The following is a 21,663-nucleotide window of genomic DNA, read 5'->3' as shown; positions in this document are numbered from 1 at the left end:
GATTGGTCCAAGTCTACGTTCTGGAACCCAGTCTGAATCTGACAGGAAGTCCAGTAGGAACAGAATAAATATGAGAATAAATCATGAAGACAGAAGGTGTAACTGTCCTAAAAGTCCTGACAGCTGGCCTAAGGACACCACATGGAGCTCCTATAAGCTCAGAGCTGTCCATCAAAGGGGTCTGAAATCATCCAATCAGGAATGTTCACATGAAAACTGACTTATAGGCTGTAAAAAGTTAGATCTGGATCTGTACCAGGGTCCGGATCGGGTGTCTGTACAGGTGAATATAAAGGAACACACCTGAGAGAGCTCAGAGGGGACGTCAGCACCTAGGGGAGGAAACACAAACAAGATCAGATCAATCCGCCGCTCAAAGTAGTCCCTGCTGCTTCAGAACTCTGCGACGCGTCAAACCAGCAGATCAAAGTCTTCCATCCAAAAGTGACTCCAATCAAATGAGCTTTAAAAGAAATGCGTTTCCATCAGAAGAACGGACTCAGGTTGGCATGACAACCAGCCTGTAAACGTTCTACCAGCCTCCCGAGCCGGAGTGCATCACCTTGGAGGGAGGACTTGAATCGGGTATTGGAGCTGTCAGTTAGTTATTTAATGCCCTTAACCGCCCGAGCAGACATCCGTCTCCGCCCTTATGTCTGGAAAAAAGCGCCTCAACTCGCTCCTGCGTCCACACAAACCTCCCGTTGCCCGACATGTTTGTTGTCCTGTGAGTGACCTGCAAACGCTGGCAGCAGGCGGCGCTGCGCCGCCTCAGACTGACGCCAACGCAGCTGCTTCCATCCCTCTGGAACCAGCCAGAACCCGAGAAAGCGAGAGGATTTTCATTTGAACTATGGCGTTTCCATCATAATGTTCTGGTTCTGGAGCCAGAATTAGATCAGAACCGACAATGGAGTTGGTTTTCAGTCGAACTAAAAACTCACCTGGAACTGCCCCTACAGCTCACCTGGAACTGCCCCTGCAGCTCACCTGGAACTGTCCCTACAGCTCACCTGGAACTGCCCCTACGGCTCACCTGGAACTGTCCCTACAGCTCACCTGGAACTGCCCCTACAGCTCACCTGGAACTGCCCCTACGGCTCACCTGGAACTGCCCCTACGGCTCACCTGGAACTGCCCCTACGGCTCACCTGGAACTGCACCTACGGCTCACCTGGAACTGTCCCTACGGCTCACCTGGAACTGCCCCTACGGCTCACCTGGAACTGTCCCTACGGCTCACCTGGAACTGTCCCTACGGCTCACCTGGAACTGCCCCTACGGCTCACCTGGAACTGCCCCTACAGCTCACCTGGAACTGTCCCTACGGCTCACCTGGAACTGCCCCTACAGCTCACCTGGAACTGTCCCTACGGCTCACCTGGAACTGCACCTACGGCTCACCTGGAACTGCCCCTACAGCTCACCTGGAACTGTCCCTACGGCTCACCTGGAACTGCCCCTACGGCTCACCTGGAACTGCCCCTACGGCTCACCTGGAACTGCCCCTACAGCTCACCTGGAACTGCCCCTACAGCTCACCTGGAACTGTCCCTACAGCTCACCTGGAACTGTCCCTACGGCTCACCTGGAACTGTCCCTACGGCTCACCTGGAACTGCCCCTACGGCTCACCTGGAACTGCCCCTACGGCTCACCTGGAACTGCCCCTACGGCTCACCTGGAACTGCCCTACAGCTCACCTGGAACTGCCCCTACGGCTCACCTGGAACTGTCCCTACGGCTCACCTGGAACTGCCCCTACGGCTCACCTGGAACTGCCCCTACAGCTCACCTGGAACTGCCCCTACGGCTCACCTGGAACTGTCCCTACAGCTCACCTGGAACTGCCCCTACGGCTCACCTGGAACTGCACCTACGGCTCACCTGGAACTGTCCCTACGGCTCACCTGGAACTGCCCCTACGGCTCACCTGGAACTGTCCCTACGGCTCACCTGGAACTGCCCCTACGGCTCACCTGGAACTGCCCCTACGGCTCACCTGGAACTGCCCCTACAGCTCACCTGGAACTGTCCCTACGGCTCACCTGGAACTGCACCTACGGCTCACCTGGAACTGCCCCTACAGCTCACCTGGAACTGTCCCTACGGCTCACCTGGAACTGCCCCTACAGCTCACCTGGAACTGTCCCTACGGCTCACCTGGAACTGCCCCTACAGCTCACCTGGAACTGTCCCTACGGCTCACCTGGAACTGTCCCTACGGCTCACCTGGAACTGCCCCTACAGCTCACCTGGAACTGCCCCTACGGCTCACCTGGAACTGCCCCTACAGCTCACCTGGAACTGCCCCTACGGCTCACCTGGAACTGCCCCTACAGCTCACCTGGAACTGCCCCTACAGCTCACCTGGAACTGCCCCTACGGCTCACCTGGAACTGTCCCTACGGCTCACCTGGAACTGTCCCTACGGCTCACCTGGAACTGTCCCTACGGCTCACCTGGAACTGCACCTACAGCTCACCTGGAACTGCCCCTACGGCTCACCTGGAACTGTCCCTACAGCTCACCTGGAACTGCCCCTACGGCTCACCTGGAACTGCCCCTACGGCTCACCTGGAACTGCCCCTACAGCTCACCTCTCACTGCAGCTCACCTGGACCTCACCTGGAACTGCCCCTACGGCTCACCTGGAACTGCCCCTACAGCTCACCTGGAACTGTCCCTACAGCTCACCTGGAACTGTCCCTACGGCTCACCTGGAACTGCCCCTACGGCTCACCTGGAACTGCCCCTACGGCTCACCTGGAACTGTCCCTACAGCTCACCTGGAACTGCCCCTACAGCTCACCTCTCACTGCAGCTCACCTGGAACTGTCCCTACAGCTCACCTGGAACTGTCCCTACAGCTCACCTGGAACTGCCCCTGCAGCTCACCTGGAACTGTCCCTACAGCTCACCTGGAACTGTCCCTACGGCTCACCTGGAACTGCCCCTACGGCTCACCTGGAACTGCCCCTACGGCTCACCTGGAACTGCCCCTACGGCTCACCTGGAACTGCCCCTACGGCTCACCTGGAACTGCCCCTACGGCTCACCTGGAACTGCCCCTGCGGCTCACCTGGAACTGTCCCTACAGCTCACCTGGAACTGCCCCTACAGCTCACCTGGAACTGCCCCTACGGCTCACCTGGAACTGCCCCTGCAGCTCACCTGGAACTGTCCCTACAGCTCACCTGGAACTGCCCCTACAGCTCACCTGGAACTGCCCCTACAGCTCACCTGGAACTGTCCCTACAGCTCACCTGGAACTGTCCCTACGGCTCACCTGGAACTGCCCCTACGGCTCACCTGGAACTGTCCCTACAGCTCACCTGGAACTGCCCCTACGGCTCACCTGGAACTGTCCCTACAGCTCACCTGGAACTGTCCCTACGGCTCACCTGGAACTGTCCCTACGGCTCACCTGGAACTGCCCCTACGGCTCACCTGGAACTGCCCCTACGGCTCACCTGGAACTGCCCCTACGGCTCACCTGGAACTGCCCCTACGGCTCACCTGGAACTGCCCCTACGGCTCACCTGGAACTGCCCCTGCGGCTCACCTGGAACTGTCCCTACAGCTCACCTGGAACTGCCCCTACAGCTCACCTGGAACTGCCCCTACGGCTCACCTGGAACTGCCCCTGCAGCTCACCTGGAACTGTCCCTACAGCTCACCTGGAACTGCCCCTACAGCTCACCTGGAACTGCCCCTACAGCTCACCTGGAACTGTCCCTACAGCTCACCTGGAACTGTCCCTACGGCTCACCTGGAACTGCCCCTACGGCTCACCTGGAACTGTCCCTACAGCTCACCTGGAACTGCCCCTGCAGCTCACCTGGAACTGTCCCTACAGCTCACCTGGAACTGCCCCTACAGCTCACCTGGAACTGCCCCTACAGCTCACCTGGAACTGTCCCTACAGCTCACCTGGAACTGTCCCTACAGCTCACCTGGAACTGCCCCTGCAGCTCACCTGGAACTGTCCCTACGGCTCACCTGGAACTGCCCCTACAGCTCACCTGGAACTGCCCCTACAGCTCACCTGGAACTGCCCCTACAGCTCACCTGGAACTGTCCCTACAGCTCACCTGGAACTGCCCCTGCAGCTCACCTGGAACTGCCCCTACGGCTCACCTGGAACTGTCCCTACGGCTCACCTGGAACTGCCCCTGCAGCTCACCTGGTCCTAACCTCACCTGGCTCTCACCTCTCACTGCAGCTCACCTGGTCGGGAGGGGAACTGGATCTTCACACAGAGTCTCCTCTCGCCGGGATGCAGGAAGACGTCGTCCTGCAGCTCGTCGGAGGACGCCTCTGCGTTCCTGCTGGATGACAGTGACATGAGGTCACATGACGAGGTCGGTTACAGCTGATTCACACAGAGCGGCGTGTTTTTACCCAGCAGGCCTTGCAGCAGCAGACGGACACTCATCATAAATGTGGAAGGATGCAGCAGCAGGATGTGGACCTGAGTTCTGAAAGACAGAACATATGACATCATGACACCAGGTCACATGATCAGCCTCATTGATCAGTATCATTGATTGTAATAGTATTGATTAAATACATCACTTAGGCAGGAAATGATCATTGCTTGATCAAGAGCTTCAATCGGAATATGACAATCAGTACAAGTATCAGCTGTAGTACTCGCAGTGTCAGCTGTAGTACTCAGTGTCAGCTGTAGTACTCGCAGTGTCAGCTGTAGTACTCACAGTGTCAGCTGTAGTACTCACAGTGTCAGCTGTAGTACTCACAGTGTCAGCTGTAGTACTCACAGTGTCAGCTGTAGTACTCACAGTGTCAGCTGTGGTACTCCCAGTGTCAGCTGTAGTACTCCCAGTGTCAGCTGTAGTACTCGCAGTGTCAGCTGTAGTACTCCCAGTGTCAGCTGTAGTACTCGCAGTGTCAGCTGTAGTACTCCCAGTGTCAGCTGTGGTACTCCCAGTGTCAGCTGTAGTACTCCCAGTGTCAGCTGTAGTACTCGCAGTGTCAGCTGTAGTACTCGCAGTGTCAGCTGTAGTACTCACAGTGTCAGCTGTAGTACTCACAGTGTCAGCTGTAGTACTCACAGTGTCAGCTGTAGTACTCACAGTGTCAGCTGTAGTACTCCCAGTGTCAGCTGTGGTACTCCCAGTGTCAGCTGTAGTACTCCCAGTGTCAGCTGTAGTACTCGCAGTGTCAGCTGTAGTACTCACAGTGTCAGCTGTAGTACTCCCAGTGTCAGCTGTGGTACTCCCAGTGTCAGCTGTAGTACTCGCAGTGTCAGCTGTAGTACTCGCAGTGTCAGCTGTAGTACTCACAGTGTCAGCTGTAGTACTCACAGTGTCAGCTGTAGTACTCACAGTGTCAGCTGTAGTACTCGCAGTGTCAGCTGTGGTACTCGCAGTGTCAGCTGTAGTACTCGCAGTGTCAGCTGTAGTACTCACAGTGTCAGCTGTAGTACTCGCAGTGTCAGCTGTAGTACTCGCAGTGTCAGCTGTAGTACTCACAGTGTCAGCTGTAGTACTCACAGTGTCAGCTGTAGTACTCCCAGTGTCAGCTGTGGTACTCCCAGTGTCAGCTGTAGTACTCACAGTGTCAGCTGTAGTACTCACAGTGTCAGCTGTAGTACTCACAGTGTCAGCTGTAGTACTCCCAGTGTCAGCTGTGGTACTCCCAGTGTCAGCTGTGGTACTCCCAGTGTCAGCTGTAGTACTCGCAGTGTCAGCTGTAGTACTCGCAGTGTCAGCTGTAGTACTCACAGTGTCAGCTGTAGTACTCACAGTGTCAGCTGTAGTACTCACAGTGTCAGCTGTAGTACTCGCAGTGTCAGCTGTGGTACTCGCAGTGTCAGCTGTAGTACTCGCAGTGTCAGCTGTAGTACTCACAGTGTCAGCTGTAGTACTCGCAGTGTCAGCTGTAGTACTCGCAGTGTCAGCTGTAGTACTCACAGTGTCAGCTGTAGTACTCACAGTGTCAGCTGTAGTACTCGCAGTGTCAGCTGTAGTACTCACAGTGTCAGCTGTAGTACTCGCAGTGTCAGCTGTGGTACTCACAGTGTCAGCTGTAGTACTCGCAGTGTCAGCTGTAGTACTCCCAGTGTCAGCTGTAGTACTCACAGTGTCAGCTGTAGTACTCACAGTGTCAGCTGTAGTACTCACAGTGTCAGCTGTAGTACTCGCAGTGTCAGCTGTGGTACTCGCAGTGTCAGCTGTAGTACTCACAGTGTCAGCTGTAGTGTCAGCTGTAGTACTCACAGTGTCAGCTGTAGTACTCGCAGTGTCAGCTGTAGTACTCGCAGTGTCAGCTGTAGTACTCACAGTGTCAGCTGTAGTACTCACAGTGTCAGCTGTAGTACTCACAGTGTCAGCTGTAGTACTCGCAGTGTCAGCTGTGGTACTCGCAGTGTCAGCTGTAGTACTCACAGTGTCAGCTGTAGTGTCAGCTGTAGTACTCGCAGTGTCAGCTGTAGTACTCGCAGTGTCAGCTGTAGTACTCACAGTGTCAGCTGTGGTACTCGCAGTGTCAGCTGTGGTACTCGCAGTGTCAGCTGTAGTGTCAGCTGTGGTACTCACAGTGTCAGCTGTAGTACTCCCAGTGTCAGCTGTAGTACTCGCAGTGTCAGCTGTAGTACTCACAGTGTCAGCTGTAGTACTCACAGTGTCAGCTGTAGTACTCGCAGTGTCAGCTGTAGTGTCAGCTGTAGTACTCAGTGTCAGCTGTAGTACTCCCAGTGTCAGCTGTAGTACTCACAGTGTCAGCTGTAGTACTCGCAGTGTCAGCTGTGGTACTCGCAGTGTCAGCTGTAGTGTCAGTTGTAGTACTCACAGTGTCAGCTGTAGTACTCGCAGTGTCAGCTGTAGTGTCAGCTGTAGTACTCAGTGTCAGCTGTAGTACTCACAGTGTCAGCTGTAGTACTCCCAGTGTCAGCTGTAGTGTCAGCTGTGGTGTCAGCTGTAGTACTCAGTGTCAGCTGTAGTACTCGCAGTGTCAGCTGTAGTACTCACAGTGTCAGCTGTAGTACTCGCAGTGTCAGCTGTGGTACTCGCAGTGTCAGCTGTAGTACTCACAGTGTCAGCTGTAGTGTCAGCTGTAGTACTCGCAGTGTCAGCTGTAGTACTCACAGTGTCAGCTGCAGTGTCAGCTGTAGTACTCGCAGTGTCAGCTGTAGTACTCACAGTGTCAGCTGTAGTACTCACAGTGTCAGCTGTAGTACTCGCAGTGTCAGCTGTGGTACTCGCAGTGTCAGCTGTAGTACTCACAGTGTCAGCTGTAGTGTCAGCTGTAGTACTCGCAGTGTCAGCTGTAGTACTCGCAGTGTCAGCTGTAGTACTCACAGTGTCAGCTGTAGTACTCACAGTGTCAGCTGTAGTACTCGCAGTGTCAGCTGTGGTACTCGCAGTGTCAGCTGTAGTACTCGCAGTGTCAGCTGTAGTACTCACAGTGTCAGCTGTAGTACTCACAGTGTCAGCTGTGGTACTCGCAGTGTCAGCTGTAGTACTCGCAGTGTCAGCTGTAGTGTCAGCTGTAGTACTCAGTGTCAGCTGTAGTACTCCCAGTGTCAGCTGTGGTGTCAGCTGTAGTACTCAGTGTCAGTTGTAGTACTCGCAGTGTCAGCTGTAGTACTCACAGTGTCAGCTGTAGTACTCACAGTGTCAGCTGTAGTACTCGCAGTCACAGCTGTAGTGTCAGCTGTAGTACTCAGTGTCAGTTGTAGTACTCACAGTGTCAGTTGTAGTACTCACAGTGTCAACTGTAGTACTCACAGTGTCAGCTGTAGTACTCGCAGTGTCAGCTGTGGTACTCGCAGTGTCAGCTGTAGTACTCGCAGTGTCAGCTGTAGTACTCGCAGTGTCAGCTGTAGTACTCGCAGTGTCAGCTGTAGTGTCAGCTGTAGTACTCACAGTGTCAGCTGTAGTACTCCCAGTGTCAGCTGTAGTACTCGCAGTGTCAGCTGTAGTACTCGCAGTGTCAGCTGTAGTGTCAGCTGTAGTACTCACAGTGTCAGCTGTAGTACTCCCAGTGTCAGCTGTAGTACTCGCAGTGTCAGCTGTAGTGTCAGCTGTAGTACTCACAGTGTCAGCTGTAGTACTCACAGTGTCAGTTGTAGTACTCACAGTGTCAACTGTAGTACTCACAGTGTCAGCTGTAGTACTCGCAGTGTCAGCTGTGGTACTCGCAGTGTCAGCTGTAGTACTCACAGTGTCAACTGTAGTACTCGCAGTGTCAGCTGTAGTACTCGCAGTGTCAGCTGTAGTGTCAGCTGTAGTACTCACAGTGTCAGCTGTAGTACTCCCAGTGTCAGCTGTAGTACTCGCAGTGTCAGCTGTAGTACTCGCAGTGTCAGCTGTAGTGTCAGCTGTAGTACTCACAGTGTGAGCTGTAGTACTCCCAGTGTCAGCTGTAGTACTCGCAGTGTCAGCTGTAGTGTCAGTTGTAGTACTCACAGTGTCAACTGTAGTACTCACAGTGTCAGCTGTAGTACTCGCAGTGTCAGCTGTGGTACTCACAGTGTCAGCTGTAGTACTCCCAGTGTCAGCTGTAGTACTCGCAGTGTCAGCTGTAGTACTCAGTGTCAGTTGTAGTACTCGCAGTGTCAGCTGTAGTACTCGCAGTGTCAGCTGTGGTACTCGCAGTGTCAGCTGTAGTACTGGCAGTGTCAGCTGTAGTACTCGCAGTGTCAGCTGTGGTACTCGCAGTGTCAGCTGTAGTTTCGCAGTGTCAGCTGTAGTACTCCTAGTGTCAGCTGTAGTACTCGCAGTGTCAGCTGTAGTACTCCCAGTGTCAGCTGTAGTACTCGCAGTGTCAGCTGTAGTACTCGCAGTGTCAGCTGTAGTACTCACAGTGTCAGCTGTAGTACTCGCAGTGTCAGCTGTGGTACTCGCAGTGTCAGCTGTAGTACTCACAGTATCAGCTGTAGTACTCCCAGTGTCAGCTGTAGTACTCAGTGTCAGTTGTAGTACTCGCAGTGTCAGCTGTAGTACTCGCAGTGTCAGCTGTAGTACTCACAGTGTCAGCTGTAGTACTCACAGTGTCAGCTGTAGTGTCAGCTGTAGTACTCGCAGTGTCAGCTGTAGTACTCACAGTGTCAGCTGTAGTGTCAGCTGTAGTACTCGCAGTGTCAGCTGTAGTACTCACAGTGTCAGCTGTAGTGTCAGCTGTAGTACTCGCAGTGTCAGCTGTAGTACTCGCAGTGTCAGCTGTGGTACTCCCAGTGTCAGCTGTAGTGTCAGCTGTAGTACTCAGTGTCAGTTGTAGTACTCGCAGTGTCAGCTGTAGTACTCACAGTGTCAGCTGTAGTACTCACAGTGTCAACTGTAGTACTCACAGTGTCAGCTGTAGTACTCGCAGTGTCAGCTGTAGTACTCGCAGTGTCAGCTGTAGTACTCCCAGTGTCAGCTGTAGTACTCAGTGTCAGTTGTAGTACTCCCAGTGTCAGCTGTAGTACTCGCAGTGTCAGCTGTAGTACTCGCAGTGTCAGCTGTAGTGTCAGCTGTAGTACTCGCAGTGTCAGCTGTAGTACTCGCAGTGTCAGCTGTAGTACTCGCAGTGTCAGCTGTAGTGTCAGCTGTAGTACTCACAGTGTCAGCTGTAGTACTCCCAGTGTCAGCTGTAGTACTCGCAGTGTCAGCTGTAGTGTCAGTTGTAGTACTCACAGTGTCAACTGTAGTACTCACAGTGTCAACTGTAGTACTCGCAGTGTCAGCTGTGGTACTCCCAGTGTCAGCTGTAGTACTCAGTGTCAGTTGTAGTACTCGCAGTGTCAGCTGTAGTGTCAGCTGTGGTACTCACAGTGTCAGCTGTAGTACTCGCAGTGTCAGCTGTAGTACTCAGTGTCAGTTGTAGTACTCACAGTGTCAGTTGTAGTACTCACAGTGTCAGCTGTAGTACTCCCAGTGTCAGCTGTAGTGTCAGCTGTAGTACTCAGTGTCAGTTGTAGTACACGCAGTGTCAGCTGTAGTACTCACAGTGTCAGTTGTAGTACTCACAGTGTCAGCTGTAGTACTCACAGTGTCAGCTGTAGTACTCCAAGTGTCAGCTGTAGTACTCGCAGTGTCAGCTGTAGTACTCGCAGTGTCAGCTGTAGTACTCGCAGTGTCAGCTGTAGTGTCAGCTGTAGTACTCACAGTGTCAGCTGTAGTACTCGCAGTGTCAGCTGTAGTACTCGCAGTGTCAGCTGTAGTGTCAGCTGTAGTACTCACAGTGTCAGCTGTAGTACTCGCAGTGTCAGCTGTAGTACTCGCAGTGTCAGCTGTAGTACTCGCAGTGTCAGCTGTAGTACTCACAGTGTCAGCTGTAGTACTCACAGTGTCAGCTGTAGTACTCGCAGTGTCAGCTGTAGTACTCGCAGTGTCAGCTGTGGTACTCACAGTGTCAGCTGTAGTACTCGCAGTGTCAGCTGTAGTACTCACAGTGTCAGCTGTAGTGTCAGCTGTAGTACTCACAGTGTCAGCTGTAGTACTCGCAGTGTCAGCTGTAGTACTCGCAGTGTCAGCTGTAGTACTCGCAGTGTCAGCTGTAGTACTCACAGTGTCAGCTGTAGTACTCACAGTGTCAGCTGTAGTACTCGCAGTGTCAGCTGTAGTACTCGCAGTGTCAGCTGTGGTACTCACAGTGTCAGCTGTAGTACTCGCAGTGTCAGCTGTGGTACTCACAGTGTCAGCTGTAGTACTCCCAGCGTCAGCTGTAGTACTCCCAGTGTCAGCTGTAGTACTCGCAGTGTCAGCTGTAGTACTCACAGTGTCAGCTGTAGTGTCAGCTGTAGTACTCAGTGTCAGCTGTAGTACTCGCAGTGTCAGCTGTAGTACTCCCAGTGTCAGCTGTAGTGTCAGCTGTAGTACTCAGTGTCAGTTGTAGTACTCGCAGTGTCAGCTGTAGTGTCAGCTGTAGTACTCACAGTGTCAGCTGTAGTGTCAGCTGTAGTACTCAGTGTCAGCTGTAGTACTCCCAGTGTCAGCTGTAGTACTCACAGTGTCAGCTGTAGTACTCCCAGTCTCAGCTGTAGTACTCCCAGTGTCAGTTGTAGTACTCCCAGTGTCAGCTGTAGTACTCCCAGTGTCAGCTGTAGTACTCCCAGTGTCAGCTGTAGTACTCCCAGTGTCAGCTGTAGTACTCCCAGTGTCAGCTGTAGTACTCCCAGTGTCAGCTGTAGTACTCTGGTCCTGTTGACTCTTCTTGACCAGTAAGAGTTTCTTCTTCTTCTCCAGCTCCTGACTCAGCTGCTCCTCCTCCTCCTTCAGACGTGTCAGCTTTTCTAAACCAACAAGCAAACATCTGCTGATGAAACAAAGCTGGAACTGGAAACACCTTCATACTTTCTTCATGTCAGTGAAGGCATCACCATGCGGTCAGCAAACATCTCATAAATGCCCTGCAGTCATAAAGATAAACATCAAACACATAAGACATAGACGTTCCACTCCGTAAACGTACCCCAGTCAGTAAACGTTCCACAGTCAGTAAACGTACCCCAGTCAGTAAACGTTCCACGGTCAGTAAACGTTCCACGGTCAGTAAACGTTCCACGGTCAGTAAACATACCCCAGTCAGTAAACGTTCCACAGTCAGTAAACGTTCCACAGTCAGTAGACGTTCCACTCCGTAAACGTACCCCAGTCAGTAAACGTTCCACGGTCAGTAAACGCTCCACAGTCAGTAAACGTACCCCAGTCAGTAAACGTTCCACGGTCAGTAAACGTACCCCAGTCAGTAAACGTTCCACGGTCAGTAAACGTACCCCAGTCAGTAAACGTTCCACGGTCAGTAAACGTACCACGGTCAGTAAACGTTCCACAGTCAGTAAACGTTCCACAGTCAGTAAACGTACCCCAGTCAGTAAACGTTCCACAGTCAGTAAACGTTCCACGGTCAGTAAACGTACCCCAGTCAGTAAACGTTCCACGGTCAGTAAACGTACCCCAGTCAGTAAACGTTCCACGGTCAGTAAACGTACCCCAGTCAGTAAACGTTCCACGGTCAGTAAACGTACCACGGTCAGTAAACGTTCCACAGTCAGTAAACGTTCCACAGTCAGTAAACGTACCACGGTCAGTAAACGTACCCCAGTCAGTAAACGTTCCACGGTCAGTAAACGTACCACGGTCAGTAAACGTTCCACAGTCAGTAAACGTACCCCAGTCAGTAAACGTTCCACGGTCAGTAAACGTTCCAAAGTCAGTAAACGTACCCCAGTCAGTAAACGTTCCACAGTCAGTAAACGTTCCACAGTCAGTAAACGTTCCACGGTCAGTAAACGTTCCACGGTCAGTAAACGTTCCACAGTCAGTAAACGTTCCACAGTCAGTAAACGTTCCACGGTCAGTAAACGTTCCACAGTCAGTAAACGTACCCCAGTCAGTAAACGTTCCACAGTCAGTAAACGTTCCACGGTCAGTAAATGCTCCACAGTCAGTAAACGTTCCACAGTCAGTAAACGTACCACGGTCAGTAAACGTACCCCAGTCAGTAAACGTTCCACGGTCAGTAAACGTTCCACAGTCAGTAAACGTACCCCAGTCAGTAAACGTTCCACGGTCAGTAAACGTACCCCAGTCAGTAAACGTTCCACGGTCAGTAAACGTTCCACAGTCAGTAAACGTACCCCAGTCAGTAAACGTTCCACAGTCAGTAAACGTTCCACAGTCAGTAAACGTTCCACGGTCAGTAAACGTTCCACAGTCAGTAAACGTACCCCAGTCAGTAAACGTTCCACGGTCAGTAAACGTTCCACTCCGTAAACGTATCCCAGTCAGTAAACGTTCCACGGTCAGTAAACGTACCCCAGTCAGTAAACGTTCCACGGTCAGTAAACGTTCCACTCCGTAAACGTATCCCAGTCAGTTAACGTTCCACGGTCAGTAAACGTACCACAGTCAGTAAACGTTCCACAGTCAGTAAACGTTCCACAGTCAGTAAACGTTCCACAGTCAGTAAACGTACCCCAGTCAGTAAACGTTCCACAGTCAGTAAACGTTCCACAGTCAGTAAACGTTCCACGGTCAGTAAACGTTCCACGGTCAGTAAACGTTCCACAGTCAGTAAACATTCCACAGTCAGTAAACGTCCTGCGGTCAGTAAACGTTCCACGGTCAGTAAACGTTCCACAGTCAGTAAACGTACCCCAGTCAGTAAACGTTCCACAGTCAGTAAACGTTCCACGGTCAGTAAACGTTCCACGGTCAGTAAACGTTCCACAGTCAGTAAACATTCCACGGTCAGTAAACGTTCCACAGTCAGTAAACGCTCCGCGGTCAGTAAACGCTCCACAGTCAGTAAACGTTCCACAGTCAGTAAACGTTCCACAGTCAGTAAACGTACCCCAGTCAGTAAACGTACCCCAGTCAGTAAACGTTCCACAGTCAGTAAACGTTCCACGGTCAGTAAACGTTCCACGGTCAGTAAACGTTCCACAGTCAGTTAACTTCCTGCGGTCTGTAAACGTTCCACGGTCAGTAAACGTTCCACAGTCAGTAAACGTACCCCAGTCAGTAAACGTTCAACGGTCAGTAAACGTTCCACAGTCAGTAAACGTTCCACGGTCAGTAAACGTTCCACGGTCAGTAAACGTTCCATGGTCAGTAAACGTTCCACGGTCAGTAAACGTTCCACAGTCAGTAAATGTTCTACGGTCAGTAAACGTTCCACTCCGTAAACGTTCCACAGTCAGTAAACGTACCCCAGTCAGTAAACGTTCCACGGTCAGTAAACGTTCCACAGTCAGTAAACGTTCCACGGTCAGTAAACGTTCCACGGTCAGTAAACGTTCCACAGTCAGTAAACGTACCCCAGTCAGTAAACGTTCCACAGTCAGTAAACGTTCCACGGTCAGTAAACGTTCCACGGTCAGTAAACGTTCCACAGTCAGTAAACGTTCCACAGTCAGTAAACGTCCTGCGGTCAGTAAACGTTCCACGGTCAGTAAACGCTCCACAGTCAGTAAACGTCCTGCGGTCAGTAAACGCTCCACAGTCAGTAAACGTTCCACAGTCAGTAAACGTTCCACAGTCAGTAAATGTTCCACAGTCAGTAAACGTTCCACGGTCAGTAAACGTACCCCAGTCAGTAAACGTCCTGCGGTCATTAAACGCTCCACAGTCAGTTAACTTCCTGCGGTCAGTAAACGTTCCACAGTCAGTAAACGTTCCACGGTCAGTAAACGTACCCCAGTCAGTAAACGTTCCACGGTCAGTAAACGTTCTACGGTCAGTAAATGCTCCACAGTCAGTAAACGTTCCACCGTCAGTAAACGCTCCACGGTCAGTAAACGTCCTGCGGTCAGTAAACGTTCCACGGTCAGTAAACGCTCCACAGTCAGTAAACGTCCTGCGGTCAGTAAACGTTCCACAGTCAGTAAACGTTCCACAGTCAGTAAACGTCCTGCGGTCAGTAAACGCTCCACAGTCAGTAAACGTTCCACAGTCAGTAAACGTTCCACAGTCAGTAAATGTTCCACAGTCAGTAAACGTTCCACGGTCAGTAAACGTACCCCAGTCAGTAAACGTCCTGCGGTCAGTAAACGCTCCACAGTCAGTTAACTTCCTGCGGTCAGTAAACGTTCCACAGTCAGTAAACGTTCCACGGTCAGTAAACGTACCCCAGTCAGTAAACGTTCCACGGTCAGTAAACGTTCTACGGTCAGTAAATGCTCCACAGTCAGTAAACGTTCCACCGTCAGTAAACGCTCCACGGTCAGTAAACGTCCTGCGGTCAGTAAACGTTCCACCGTCAGTAAACGTTCCACGGTCAGTAAACGTTCTACGGTCAGTAAATGCTCCACAGTCAGTAAACGTCCTGCGGTCAGTAAACGTTCCATAGTCAGTAAATGTTCCACCGTCAGTAAACGCTCCACGGTCAGTAAACGTCCTGCGGTCAGTAAACGCTCCACGGTCAGTAAACGTCCTGCGGTCAGTAAACGTTCCACGGTCAGTAAACGTCCTGCGGTCAGTAAACGCTCCACGGTCAGTAAACGTCCTGCGGTCAGTAAACGTTCCACGGTCAGTAAACGTCCAGCGGTCAGTAAACGTCCTGCGGTCAATAAACGCTCCACGGTCAGTAAACGTTCCACGGTCAGTAAACGTTCCACAGTCAGTAAACGTTCCACAGTCAGTAAACGTCCTGCGGTCAGTAAACGTTCCACGGTCAGTAAACGCTCCACAGTCAGTAAACGTCCTGCGGTCAGTAAACGCTCCACAGTCAGTAAACGTTCCACAGTCAGTAAACGTTCCACAGTCAGTAAATGTTCCACAGTCAGTAAACGTTCCACGGTCAGTAAACGTACCCCAGTCAGTAAACGTCCTGCGGTCAGTAAACGCTCCACAGTCAGTTAACTTCCTGCGGTCAGTAAACGTTCCACAGTCAGTAAACGTTCCACGGTCAGTAAACGTACCCCAGTCAGTAAACGTTCCACGGTCAGTAAACGTTCTACGGTCAGTAAATGCTCCACAGTCAGTAAACGTTCCACCGTCAGTAAACGCTCCACGGTCAGTAAACGTCCTGCGGTCAGTAAACGTTCCACGGTCAGTAAACGCTCCACGGTCAGTAAACGTCCTGCGGTCAGTAAACGTTCCACGGTCAGTAAACGCTCCACGGTCAGTAAACGCTCCACGGTCAGTAAACGTCCTGCGGTCAGTAAACGTTCCACGGTCAGTAAACGCTCCACAGTCAGTAAACGTTCCACAGTCAGTAAACGTTCCACAGTCAGTAAACGTCCTGCGGTCAGTAAACGCTCCACAGTCAGTAAACGTTCCACAGTCAGTAAACGTTCCACAGTCAGTAAATGTTCCACAGTCAGTAAACGTTCCACGGTCAGTAAACGTACCCCAGTCAGTAAACGTCCTGCGGTCAGTAAACGCTCCACAGTCAGTTAACTTCCTGCGGTCAGTAAACGCTCCACAGTCAGTAAACGTTCCACAGTCAGTAAACGTTCCACAGTCAGTAAACGTTCCACGGTCAGTAAACGTTCTACGGTCAGTAAACGTCCTGCGGTCAGTAAACGTTCCACCGTCAGTAAACGCTCCACGGTCAGTAAACGTCCTGCGGTCAGTAAACGTTCCACCGTCAGTAAACGTTCCACGGTCAGTAAACGTTCTACGGTCAGTAAATGCTCCACAGTCAGTAAACGTCCTGCGGTCAGTAAACGTTCCATAGTCAGTAAATGTTCCACCGTCAGTAAACGCTCCACGGTCAGTAAACGTCCTGCGGTCAGTAAACGCTCCACGGTCAGTAAACGTCCTGCGGTCAGTAAACGCTCCACGGTCAGTAAACGTCCTGCGGTCAGTAAACGCTCCACGGTCAGTAAACGTCCTGCGGTCAGTAAACGCTCCACGGTCAGTAAACGTCCAGCGGTCAGTAAACGTTCTACGGTCAGTAAATGCTCCACAGTCAGTAAACGTTCCACCGTCAGTAAACGCTCCACGGTCAGTAAACGTCCTGCGGTCAGTAAACGTTCCACCGTCAGTAAACGTTCCACGGTCAGTAAACGTTCTACGGTCAGTAAATGCTCCACAGTCAGTAAACGTCCTGCGGTCAGTAAACGTTCCATAGTCAGTAAATGTTCCACCGTCAGTAAACGCTCCACGGTCAGTAAACGTCCTGCGGTCAGTAAACGCTCCACAGTCAGTAAACGTCCTGCGGTCAGTAAACGTTCCATAGTCAGTAAATGTTCCACCGTCAGTAAACGCTCCACGGTCAGTAAACGTCCTGCGGTCAGTAAACGCTCCACGGTCAGTAAACGCTCCACAGTCAGTAAACGTTCCACCGTCAGTAAACGCTCCACGGTCAGTAAACGTTCTACGGTCAGTAAATGCTCCACAGTCAGTAAACGCTCCATAGTCAGTAAATGTTCCACCGTCAGTAAACGCTCCACGGTCAGTAAACGTCCTGCGGTCAGTAAACGCTCCACAGTCAGTAAACGTCCTGCGGTCAGTAAACGTTCCATAGTCAGTAAATGTTCCACCGTCAGTAAACGTTCCACCGTCAGTAAACGCTCCACGGTCAGTAAACGCTCCATAGTCAGTAAATGTTCCACCGTCAGTAAACGCTCCACGGTCAGTAAACGTCCTGCGGTCAGTAAACGCTCCACAGTCAGTAAACGTCCTGCGGTCAGTAAACGTTCCATAGTCAGTAAATGTTCCACCGTCAGTAAACGCTCCACGGTCAGTAAACGTCCTGCGGTCAGTAAACGCTCCACGGTCAGTAAACGTCCTGCGGTCAGTAAACGTCCTGCGGTCAGTAAACGCTCCACGGTCAGTAAACGTCCTGCGGTCAGTAAACGCTCCACGGTCAGTAAACGCTCCACGGTCAGTAAACGTCCTGCGGTCAGTAAACGCTCCACATCAAACCCACCCTCCATCTCCCTCTGCTTCCGCCGGTTGTATCTCTCGGCTCGCAGCTCCTCGAAGCTCAGCTCCTCGCCGCCTCTCATCAGCTCATCTTTACAGTACGAGGTTATCCGGTAGGCTCCACCCTCCTCCGGAGGACACGCCTCTGTTTTCAAGTGATCCCCGCTCTGATTGGGTGGCCTGCAGCCAATAGAAGAACAGATGGACAATTCTTTAATCAGTATTTAAAACTTTTATTACTCGTTTCCAGCAGTTAATTAAATGTGATTATTGATTAGGGATTAATAGTGAAACACTCACTGCAGCTCTTCCATCACTGCGCTTCGATCAGTCAGACAGGAAGCAGTCAGTCACCACTGCAAGAACCAGTAATCAATGTGGCTCATCAGTGTATCAGTAAATGGCATTTATTTACTCCTGTATTGATGAGAATGATCAGTTCATTCAAAGGAAAATAATCTGTTCTTACCACTTTATGTACGAGTGTTTTTACAACTCATGAACAAATGCTCTCTCATTGCTGGATAAATGTGTAATAGATTAGATAAAGTTGGGCTTTTCATTCAGAGTTACATCTTTAATCTGTTGACTCATTTTGTTTTGTGGTTCCGTTTGTGTAAAACATCTGCAGACACTTTGGATGTGTTTACATGTCCGAACAAAGCAGTGACCGGTTCCAACGATCCTTTCTCCACCACCGTTTAAAACGTTATCATTTATCTTATTTTAAACACTAAAAAACCTATTACTGAAGGACTTAAAGTTAGTTACCACAGTTCGTTTGTATCTAAGCCAGATCAAAGACTGGAATGATCTGTTCCGTGTTGTTTTAAACGCCGTTTTTATTTGAACACAGCAATGTTGACACTTAACTTCTTTGTAAAATCCAAAGGATTCTGAAAAGAGTTTCAAACCTCGTCCGGCAGACGGTAGAAAATCATTAAACAAGGACAGAAGACTAAACGAAAGAAGAAAAATAACGTTCCGTTTCATAAACGCGTCATTAACTGAATAAAACTTTTACTCACCCGTTACTTAATAAAAAAATGCTTATTTTAAACAACCCGCTTGGAAGCTAAGTTCAAACTTCCTGTAACAGCTCTGATTGGTCAGTTTAACAGTTTGACGTCACTTCCGTTTTTCGTGCCATGTTACAATAGCGCTTCTGCTGGTCAGAGTGAGTACTGCAGAAAGACAGAAAGAGACCATGTTCTTAAACTTTGTTTCAAAGCCAGGCACAAAGTTAAATGTTCATATTCTTCTTTAATTCATATAAACACACCTGATTGAGCAAATCTATGTTAGATTTGTACAACTTCACATTAATTTGTTCCCATTTCTTTAGCTGCATCTATGAAAAACAGCAAAGAAAACACAGTTTGACAGACAGAAGGAAGTAAAATGCCTCAGCATTGTTGTTTTCCTTTATTATCAGAGGCAGAAACAACATAAAGCACAGAGCCGAAAGCACGTTCCTCTCAGCTGATTTAAAGTTTGACTGAAACTGATTGAAAGGCCTCTGATCCCACCTGCCGAACAGGCCGCACCTGCGTGACGTCAGAGCTGCGTCAGTTTCTCTGCTCTGTGGAAGGCTGTGTGTTTTTCTTCCTGTCAGTGAGCAGGTGAGACACACCTGAGCAGCGCGCGGACAGGAGCTCCAGCTTTCCTCCGTAACTCGGACAGAAGTGGACGCGCAGACGCGGCGGACTGTTTTCCTCCTGAAACATTCAGACTGACAGCGGCTACAAATGCCTCGGTCCTCCTCTTCCTCGCTGCTGTCTCTCTCCGTCCTCCTCCTTCTCCTCCTCGCGCGGCCCGGCGCAGCGGCGGAGGACGCGGCGGACTGCGGCGATGCTTTCCGTCCCGGTGAGGACGACTTCGTGCTGGACGCGGAAGAGGCGGTGCGGGACGGCGCGGCTCTGCTGGCCACCGCGCGCGTGTCCTCCGGAGCGGAATGCGAGCTCCGGTGCTGCGGGGAGGCGCGCTGCAACCTGGCATTGATGGAGCCACGCGCCACCGCGGAGGAGGAGACGCGCACGTGCTCCTTGTTCGACTGCGTCCACAGGAACCGCTTTGTGTGCCGGTTCGTGAACCAGAAGGGATACCGAAGCTACATCAGGAGGTCCGTGTACCGGAAACACCTGCGGGGACCAGGTGAGTGCATTCTGGCAGGAAGAGTGAAACTAGAATAAGGTTGAAAGGGAGCTGGTACCAGAACACAGCGGAGGACGCAGCACTGAAGATCAAACTCACCTTCAGGTCATCAGTTTTCAGAACAAAAGCCCTCCATCCCAGTCCTGTGGGGTTCCTCAGGGCTCTGTTCTGGGCCCACCTCTGTTCCACAGCAGCTGATCAGTGAACATCTCAGCTTTGTTACAGAAGTAAAGAAGAAGCTGATAAATGATTATTGATCAGACAGAGCTCAGAATCAGAACATCTCTGCTGACACACTCACGATTTTAATTAAATTCAATAAAACTTTATTGATCCCTGAAGGTAAATGATATCCCTGCAGTATTAAAGATCAGCTGCTGTTACAGAGAACAAAATAAAATATAAACCAGCTGAAGTGCAGCAGAAAGGAAGGTAGGAACCTTCAGAGGTCTCCATCAGTGGGTTTGGCTCCTGTTTCTGTAGCTTAGCAACAACGACTGATGATGTCACACACAGCGTCAGCAGGTAACTCAGGTGAACTCTCAGCAGACAACATGGACAGAAACTCACAGCCAGCTGTTCAACATCTGGGCTGCAGAGACGCTCCAGGATTCCACCATCTGTTGTTAACCAGCTCTGTGATCCTCCTCCTTTACTGTTAGCGCTCTGTCTGCAGTCTCTGTCTGCCCGGATAGTCTTAAAGCTGAGCAGAGAGCTGTTAGAGCTGTTCCTGCAGCCAGGTCCAGGATTCCACCATCTGTTGTTAACCAGCTCTGTGATCCTCCTCCTTTACTGTTAGCGCTCTGTCTGCAGTCTCTGTCTGCCCGGATAGTCTTAAAGCTGAGCAGAGAGCTGTTAGAGCTGTTCCTGCAGCCAGGTCCAGGACTCCACCATCTGTTGTTAACCAGCTCTGTGATCCTCCTCCTTTACTGTTAGCGCTCTGTCTGCAGTCTCTGTCTGCCCGGATACTCTTAAAGCTGTCCTGCTGTCCTCATCAGGGCTCCAAGCTCGTCCATTTTATCCACCAGAGATCTCACATTTCCCCTGATTATTAAAGGAAGAAATGCTTTGAACTTCCTCCATTTTGTTTCTGCTCTGATTTTGGGTCTTATTCCAGCTTCTTATTCAAGCTCAGTTAGCTACTCCAAGTTAAAATGATGATAAAAACACCAGAGTTCCCGCCTTCCAGTTTTCATAGAAAAAAGTAGAAAATCAGACAAAGATGCAGAGAAAGACTTTGTGTTCGGAGCTGTTGCCAGCAGGGCGTCCTGGAATGAAATGAACAAACTAAACTCTCACCGTCAGCTGCTGTGATTCAGTGGTTCCACATAAAGGTGGAAACCTGAGATTCAGCATCAACGATCAGAACGATGCTCCCCTCCTGGATGCTCTGATCGATGTTTTCTAACAATAAAAACTGTTCAGAGACGCTGGGATCAGCTGTGGCTCAGCACCACCGACCCGCTAACATCCAGTTTAAGGAGTTCTTCTCTTTAAAGAAGTTTAAACCAGGACACCACAGAAGAAGACAGGACACCACAGAAGAAGACAGGACACCAGAGAAGAAGACAGGACACCACAGAAGAAGACAGGACACCGCAGAAGAAGACAGGACACCAGAGAAGAAGACAGGACACCACAGAAGAAGACAGGACACCAGAGAAGAAGACAGGACACCACAGAAGAAGACAGGACACCGCAGAAGAAGACAGGACACCGCAGAAGAAGACAGGACACCGCAGAAGAAGACAGGACACCGCAGAAGAAGACGGGACACCACAGAAGAAGACAGCACACCACAGAAGAAGACAGGACACCACAGAAGAAGACAGGACACCACAGAAGAAGACAGCACACCACAGAAGAAGACGGGACACCACAGAAGAAGACAGCACACCACAGAAGAAGACAGCACACCACAGAAGAAGACAGCACACCACAGAAGAAGACAGGACACCACAGAAGAAGACAGGACACCACAGAAGAAGACAGCACACCACAGAAGAAGACGGGACACCACAGAAGAAGACGGGACACCGCAGAAGAAGACGGGACACCGCAGAAGAAGACGGGACACCGCAGAAGAAGACAGGACACCGCAGAAGAAGACGGGACACCAGAGAAGAAGACAGGACACCACAGAAGAAGACAGGACTGATTCAGTGACAGCAGGTAAAACACGG

At 51.0% G+C, this 21,663-nt stretch overlaps 1 protein-coding gene and 1 long non-coding RNA gene across 3 annotated transcripts in view; one reads left to right on the top strand and one right to left on the bottom strand.

Moving 5' to 3' along the window:
• Positions 1-303: 303 nt before the first annotated feature.
• Positions 304-4,592, bottom strand: LOC140267395 (uncharacterized). Its single transcript, XR_011907210.1, has 3 exons — positions 4,404-4,592; positions 4,230-4,327; positions 304-332 (listed from the first exon to the last, which is right to left on the bottom strand). It is a non-coding gene; the product is annotated as an uncharacterized lncRNA (long non-coding RNA).
• A 14,324-nt stretch (positions 4,593-18,916) lies between these two features.
• The window catches only part of LOC140266933 (kunitz-type protease inhibitor 1-like), a 13,168-nt gene continuing 10,421 nt past the window's right edge, over positions 18,917-21,663 (top strand). For both annotated transcript variants that reach the window (XM_072362077.1, XM_072362076.1), the window contains exon 1: positions 18,917-19,480. In XM_072362077.1, the coding sequence (XP_072218178.1) occupies positions 19,075-19,480 (406 nt within the window). In that variant the 5' untranslated portion in view covers positions 18,917-19,074. The remainder of the gene's footprint in view (positions 19,481-21,663) is intronic.

This window comes from Leuresthes tenuis, unplaced genomic scaffold, assembly GCF_036924035.1.
Source record: "Leuresthes tenuis unplaced genomic scaffold, fLeuTen1.0.hap1 SCAF_13, whole genome shotgun sequence".
Classification (NCBI taxonomy): domain Eukaryota; kingdom Metazoa; phylum Chordata; class Actinopteri; order Atheriniformes; family Atherinopsidae; genus Leuresthes; species Leuresthes tenuis.
This window is presented reverse-complemented; position numbering and strand designations above follow the sequence as displayed.